This window comes from Fragaria vesca, linkage group LG2 (assembly GCF_000184155.1).
Source record: "Fragaria vesca subsp. vesca linkage group LG2, FraVesHawaii_1.0, whole genome shotgun sequence".
NCBI lineage: Eukaryota > Viridiplantae > Streptophyta > Magnoliopsida > Rosales > Rosaceae > Fragaria > Fragaria vesca.
Window position 1 is genome coordinate 604,195 of NC_020492.1, and position 7,880 is coordinate 612,074.

General features: G+C 38.2%; 1 protein-coding gene across 1 annotated transcript in view; it reads right to left on the bottom strand.

The window, feature by feature from the left end:
• Window positions 1-278: 278 nt before the first annotated feature.
• The window catches only part of LOC101314625, a 10,189-nt gene continuing 2,587 nt past the window's right edge, over window positions 279-7,880 (bottom strand). The window contains exons 3-8 of the mRNA XM_004291958.1: window positions 2,108-2,176; window positions 1,745-2,023; window positions 1,560-1,626; window positions 1,347-1,459; window positions 1,047-1,268; window positions 279-329 (exon numbers count right to left, since the gene is read on the bottom strand). Of these exons, the coding sequence (XP_004292006.1) occupies window positions 279-329; window positions 1,047-1,268; window positions 1,347-1,459; window positions 1,560-1,626; window positions 1,745-2,023; window positions 2,108-2,176 (801 nt within the window). The remainder of the gene's footprint in view (window positions 330-1,046; window positions 1,269-1,346; window positions 1,460-1,559; window positions 1,627-1,744; window positions 2,024-2,107; window positions 2,177-7,880) is intronic.

A 7,880-nucleotide genomic window follows, 5' to 3' on the forward strand; every position in this document is an offset into this window, starting at 1 on the left:
TATAAAGCTTACCAGCCTGATTGTTAAAAGCCCTTTGATTGAGATATTGTATCTTTCGTTAATTAACCACATAGGAGGTCCTACTAACCCTAATAGGTGGTCATACTGCTCCTAATAGGGACATGTTATAATTGACTGAAGCACACAAGTTAAGTTCAAGGGTCATACTGCCCCAGAAGGTCTTACTGACCCTAATAAGTGATCATACTGCCCCCAATAAGTGGTCATACTGTCCCCAATAGGGACCTGTTATAAGTGACTGAAGCACACAGTTAAATTCAAGGGTCGTACTGCCCCCAGTAGGAGGTCATACTGACCTCAATAGGGACCTGTTATAAGTGACTAAAGCACATAGTTAAGTTCAATAGGAGGTCCTACTAACCCCAATAAAATGTCTTATTAACCCTAATATGTGGTCATACTACCCCCAATAGGAGGTCCTACTGACCCTAATAGGTGATCATACTGCCCCCAATAGGAGGTCCTACTGACCCTAATAGACCCCCTCCCCCCCCCCCTCCCCGACGAACCTCTTACTGCCACTACCAGGACAAGCACTTTTTCGTCGGCCTATTAGCTTAATTCGTCGGCTAAGATCTTAGCCAACAAGCCTTCGTCGGCTATGGTTTCGTCGGAAAAGAGTCGTCGGTGATGACTTTAGCTGATGAAACTAGAAGACGTTGTCGGCTATTGTCCCAGAATTTAGCTGACGAATATCTTAAATGTTTCGTCGACCATAGTCTGAGACTTTAGCCGACGAAACATTTAAGATATTCGTCGGCTAAAGTATGTAATAAAAAATTAAAAAAATAACTATAGCCGACGAAATATAGTCTGTTTCGTTCGGCTTTAGAAGGGTTTAGCTAACGAAACATGCCATAATTCGTCAGCTAAACCTTATAAAAAAAATTAAAAATATTATAGCCGACGAATATCTTATATGTTTCGTCGGTTATAAGTCCATTCCAGTAAAAAAAACCCGAAATTTCTAAATTACCATTCCAAACAACCTGCAAAATACACCAAAACAATTCTATATAACCAACAACAAGCACATCCTCTATTTCTATATCATCATCGGCCTTCATGAATAAGCCAAGTTGCTCCAAAGGATTACTGCTTCCCTGCAGTTTGAAACTGCCAGGCTCATTATGAGAATGCTCAGGGCTGGTTTCCTCGATGTAATGTGGTAAATGATCATCGTCACCAGCCCTAAACATTTCTAGATCTTCCATGAAACGATTGTTCTCATTGACAGTCTTTTCCATCTGCGCAATGAGATTTTTTTCAGCTGATTTATTAAGAATCTAAGATGCTTCCCTTCAGAATGATCTTTCTATACTTACCATTTGCAATGCCTGGCGAGCAGCTTCTCTCTCTAGTTCCCTTTGCCTTCTAGCTTCAGCCTTTTTTCGAGCTTCTTCTGCAGCTCTGGCCTCGGCTTGCAAGTGTGCTTTTTCTAATGACACGAAGTAAATATGATATTTAAATACCTTTCACCCCTCAAAATGAACTTCATCATACAAAATACTTATATCAAATAACTATAGAAAGCACACCTTCTTTATGCCTCCTTTCAAGTTCCTCCCTCTCAATTCGTAATTTTTCTGGATCCAACTTATCACCCTAGACCAAAAATAAGAAGATACTTAACCAATCACAAACGTAAGATGCAAAACAAAAACAAAACAAAAAAGACAAAAAGAAGAGAATTTGGATGCCAAATCAGGTAGCGAATACAAACCTTTTCAAGTAGTGCCTTCTCCTTCGCTTTAAATATTGTGTCTGCAAACCGATTCCTCAATAAAGCTGCGCGGTAGAGCTTTTGAGGGGAGACCTGCCTCTCGGGTGGAGCACTCTCCTCTACGATGTCACAGCACGAGTTGTAAGATGATGCGCCAAAATTAAGAGCAGATATTTTTGTGATGATTTTCATGCTTACCCTCTTGGCGTTCACCCTCCTCAACGGAAATTGGTTTAGACGGGGATTTCTGTTCGACCGGGACAACCCCATTGATTGGATCTACAAAAGATAAATGATAGTTTCAGGGAAGAAATAAAACAAACACCAAGAATAACAACTGCAGAATAAATCCTCGAAACTCACCATTGCCAATTTCAGAACCACCTGGATCACTTCTCTTCGGTTCTGAATTTGCTTCAGAACCAAGCTTTTCTTGCCAAAGGAATATGTAAGATAAAATGTCAGAAATGATATGAGAGAGCGAGAGAGAGAGGGAGGGAGGAAGGAAGCAGATTCCAACGACCCACAAACAGATACTGCCAAACAAGCAGAAGTAGTGTACAATTATGATATACCTTTCCTCCACCAAATGTAGGTGAAAAGAGTTACCTTTTGATGGGTGGAAGTGAAAACGAAGATGAGGAAGATAGTGAGGACAGTGAAGAGGAGGAGGGATCGGGGCTGGAGCAGAACGGAGATGGCTTGAGGAGGAGGCTCGAGGACGGCTCGAGGAGGCTGTGGAGGGCTCGAGGAGGCGGTGGAGGCTGTGGAGCGCGATGAGGGCTCGAGGAGGCGATGGTGGGTTTTTTAGGGTTTTTTGGAGCGCTGTGGAGGCTGTCGAGCGCTGGGTTTAATTATATACCCTATATCTTTAGCCAACGAAATTTTTATTTCGTCGGCTAAACCTGTGAATCTCGTCGGCTAAAGTAATGAAATTCGTCGGCTATAGTACTTTTTATTTAATATTTTCAATTTATTTGTTTTATATTATTTTATTAACTATAACCGACGAATTTTCAATAATGTCGTCCGCTATAGTACTTTTTATACATTCGGCACATTGTGATTGTGATGATCAAACTTGAGAAACAAAAATCCGACCGTCAGATCTGACCATCATAATAAAATACATGTATGGGAAAAAATTCAACTTGATCCGACAAGATTAAGGGCTCGATCCGGACGGTCAATCCCGTAAGTCAAACCCCTAAACGCACAGAAAAGGTCATTGGACAGTCTAAATTACGTATTTTGGCCGGACCTTCAACTTAAAATAGTTTCAAATCGATGAGACGCAACAAGTCGTATAAAAATTTTACGGAAAATAACCACTGAAGATAGGGCTACCCATAGGGAGAAAGAATGAAAAATTGCATTGACCGCAACTATCGGCAGTGAGACTTTACCGAAATACCGTGATTTTTCAACCGTAGATGTATTTCACCATTCCGGTCATATCTTATTTCACGACATTTTTGTGTTTGAAGGATCTACGTATAGTTTGTTTTTGAAACGAAACATTTACTTAACACTTGGTAAACAAGTTATACAACATTAGTAGGCATGTTGTGATTGTGATGATCAAACTTGAGAAATGAAAATCCGACCGTCAGATCTAACCATCATGATAAAATACATGTATGGGAAAAAATTCAACATGATCCGACAAGGTTAAGAGCTCAATCCGGACGGTTAATCCCGTAAGTGAAACCCCTAAACGCACGAAAAAGGTCATTGGACCGTCTAAATTACGTATTTTGGCCAGACCTTCAACTGAAAATAGTTTCAAATCGATGAGATGCAACAAGTCGTATATTAGGGTATTCGTCGGCTAAGGTTTAGGGTTTAGGGTTTAGCCGACGAAATATTAGGGTATTCGTCGGCTAAACTTTTATATAAACGTCGGCTAAAGTTCACAGACTATAGCCGATGAAAAAATTTCTTTAGCCGACGAAATTTTATAGTTGACCATAGCCGACAAAAATTTAAATTAGTTGACGAAGGAAAATTTCATCGGCTAACGTGGACTTTAACCGACGAAAAAATAATTTATCGGCCTGGTTTTTTTAGTTTCGTCGGCTAAAGCCTTTCTTCTGGTAGTGTGCCCCCAATAGACCCTTCGACGAACCCTTATTGCCCACAATATGAGGTTCTACTAGCCCCAATAAGAGGTCTTATTGACCCCAATAGGTGGTCATACTGCCCCCAATAGAAACCCCCGACGAACCCCCTACTTCCCCGAATAAACCCCAGAAGAAACACCGGTCGCCGGAGTCCAGTCAACGGTTGTCGAAGTCTGTCAACGTCGTTGGATCCCGATCAACGGTCACTGGAGTCACGGTCAATGGTCATCGGTTGCGAGAATTCGGTCATAGATATTTATTTTAAAATAGACAGTCTATTGTTCTTATAATGGTCTATTGTAATTTATTTAAATCATTAAAGATATAATTGTCTTTTTCCTGTTTAAGTTAGCTTTTGAAAATTTAAAATCTGATTTTGTTGGTGGGAATAAAATTCTTAAAATTAGGGCTAATGGGCATTATCTCTTATTTCTACTTTAAGTGGAAAATAATGCCCTACTATAAACAAAGAACTTAAAATGAAAACTTTGGTGCTGCTCTAGCTTCTGCTCCATTAATTCGGTGATAGTAATCTCCTCGAGATGCTCTTATGCTCTATCTACTCTGGTCTTTGTTTATTCACTTGGCAATCTTCATCTTCTTCATCCTTCTATCATGTTCAAAATGTTGTGAGCTTCTTCTTCATTAAGATTCTCTCAGTAGTGACCATCTGCATCATCAGCTTCCATTGTTGCTAACATATTCAAGCCTGCTTTATGGAGTTGCTCATAAACCTCTTTGGTGGTCTTATATTTCTTGATATTTGATTCTGATTTAGGGCGGCTTAATCTTTGCTTGCTATAGAGCTTAGTATATTTGTCTGGGTAAAGCAGATTAAGATGGTTGTCATCCCAAATCTCATGATGAATTATCTGAGCTCCTTGAAATTTCTAGATATCTTCAATTGTGGTGCTGCTATCTAGGATTGGGCCAGCTTCTTGAATAGTGTATGCTCCTTTCTTGATGGTAATGTTGTGCCTTGCTTGATCTAGATAAATGGTACTGGAGAATAATGTTAGAGGGATACTATTTACTTTTATGGAGATTATGTAAACTTACGCTCGAGTGGATATGTATATAGTTGAGGAGATATGCATATATAGTCGAGCGAATCTATTTATTGTTAAAGAGATATGAACATATGGTTGAGGAAATCTGAACTGAGAGTTGTTATGAATTGAGAAAGTTTTATTGATACTAGAAAGATTACATGCTAAGAGGTTACAAGCTGATAGAGGTACTGAGATTTTTTATTCTCTAGCGTACCTCCTCTTCTCTTCTTCTCTTCCTCTTATACTAGTTCTAGCTGAAGATGATGATTCCATAGACAAGTGTAGCTTGGATGCAAGATAAGCTATTTCCCATGCACAATGCATGCAAAAGGTTTCTCCTCCAAGCACTCTACACAAAAAAGCATGCATGCACTTATCATATGAAGTCAAACATGTTTGACTGGTCTTTTCGGTATTTGAAAAGAACATAACAACCTTCTTTTACCTGTGGTAATTTGTATGTCATACGCATCTATATAGCATAGGTTTCTATAGAAAAGTAGCTAGCTAGAATAATAATTTGATTGATGTGTATGTGATTTCTTTGCTCTTGTTGGTATTGTTTAATTTGTCTCCAACATTTCTAGTGACTACACTGTTGTACTAGTCCTCAGCTATGGATTTCTTCTCTTCCTCTTTTCTCGGCTTTCGTCTTCCAGCTTGATCTTTATGGGACGAGTGTGCGCGAGGGTTTTCTTTGTAATTTGTTTATCAATAAAAATAAAAAAACATTTCTGGTGACTAGATGCCATTGAACTTCTAATACCTTTGACCATAAGAAAAATACATCCAGTGATATACAATCAACAACTGATATACATTTTATATTTTGCGGAAATTCTAAAATTACACAAAGATTCTTGCAACAACATAACTTAAGTGTTGCCAAGTTAATGAAATTGCTAATGCACATAGGAAGAGTGACAAAAGCAATTCCTGATAATTTGAGGCTATCTTCTGTGGAGAAGAAGATTGACAAGGAAACCAAAGTCAGATGTGTTGCATCCTTCGAAGTGTGAGCCCTTTAGCTTTGGAAGGGCTGAGCTATATGAAGTGTTTGAGTTGGTTCAAAGCGCCAAGGGAAGTGATCCTACATTCCTACATTACTTGCTGAAACCTCAGAGCAAACTTGTTAGGAAAGGTAACAAGTTTTGGGCAACGATCAAGACCTAGACACGACAGACGTTGGAAGTTGGAACTCGATCCAACTGATAAATACTGCATGTATTTGCAAGTAAAATGCGTAACCCAGATAGAAATCCAATCGAGGGAGGCTTCCATAAACACAAATTTTAAGGACTCCATCTTGTCCACAATTTCTGGGAATTTCTCGAGCTTTTTGCAATAGTTAAGTGAAGTACTGTCCAGACATTTCCAGCCAACTCTACTTGGAAACATCTCAAGGTTAGTACATCCTCAAAATCCAACCTCACAAGATTTTCAAGAAATCTGTAGAATTGTGTTTTCAACTTTTCAATGATTGAAAATGATTTACAATAGCTGGATATATACAGATCCTAATCATCCTATAGCTAGTATTTTAGGAATAGCTACAATTATGCAAAGCAATCAATACAGATCACAATTGATTGAAATCAGGCTTGATTTGGGGAGAATCCATATAGCTTTAATAAAATCCAATAAAAGGATCAACTTTCCGAAGGCTTGCAGTAGTTTGGATTCATGTTTGACAGCCCAGACCAGAGAAGTCGGGGATAGTTTTAGGAATTTACATCCTTGGTTTGCCAACGGTCTATAGTTTCTAGATTACCTAAACAAGTATCAAAAACTTTCGAAGCTAGTGGAAGGCGAACATAGTCTATTGCACGTCTTGCGAGTACAACAAATTCTATGGGAGGTTCAATAGTATCAAAGGCATGCCAACTGAAAAGTTCAAGATCAAGCTTGGTGGTAATCTAATTAATGTCTTGACTTCATATATCAACTTAATCCCATTACGAGTTGGCACCCCCTTATCTTTTGCCATAACCAAACAAACCTGTAGCTTCAGCTAAGTTGCATAACCAATCCAATTCATTCACGTCATCAAGAAATTAAGAGACCTTTTTCTGGCTCTACCTTTGCTTCATATCATTCATCCCTTTATGAACATTGCCGACCTACAATTTTGTGCCTCCTAGAGTCTCAAAAATTGGAATCTCCTGCAGATGGAGTAGGCCTTCTTAAAAACCCATTGACAGACAACACATATATGCTGTCGGGAGATAAACAAATCTATCAAAAACTGATCAGCTAGTTTTTGTTGTACGGGGACAAATATAATCATGTCGAAATATGTTATATTTATTTGACATGACAACTCACCTTAAAAACACCCTGCATCATTTTAAGCAAGAGAAAATTACATAGTAACACATGACCAAATTTAAAAACACAAAAAACTCATTTTCAATAATAAGGAGCCTTTCTAGTAAAGACTTTTAAGTTGAGGACTTGGTGAGGACTTTTCGGTTTATGGTTTAAATGACTTAATTTTCGATCACATTTTGACATCTCATCCATTCAGTTTTTAGGTTTATATGAGTAGATCATTTCTACAAATTTTCAGCCAAATTAGTGTTCGTTAAGATAACAAACTAGATCAAATTAATGGATGAACCAAATCTGTTAAATATGAACCGTTCAAGTTCATAATTGATAAATCATATTTATGAATGCCTTAACAATTTTCAATATAGCTGAAAATTTGAAGAAATAATCTACTCATAAATACCTATAAATCGAAAAGTCATCACCAAGTCCTCAACTTAAGGGTCCTCACTAGAAGGGCTCCCTTCAATAATATTTAAACAATAAGATATGACCCAGGCCCAAGACCTACAGTACCTGACCTGACTTGACTCTAAATATTAAGTATGAAATGACTCAAATGCCTTATTCTCTAACAAAACTACACATCGTAGCCACAGTCCCACATATATATATATATATATATATATA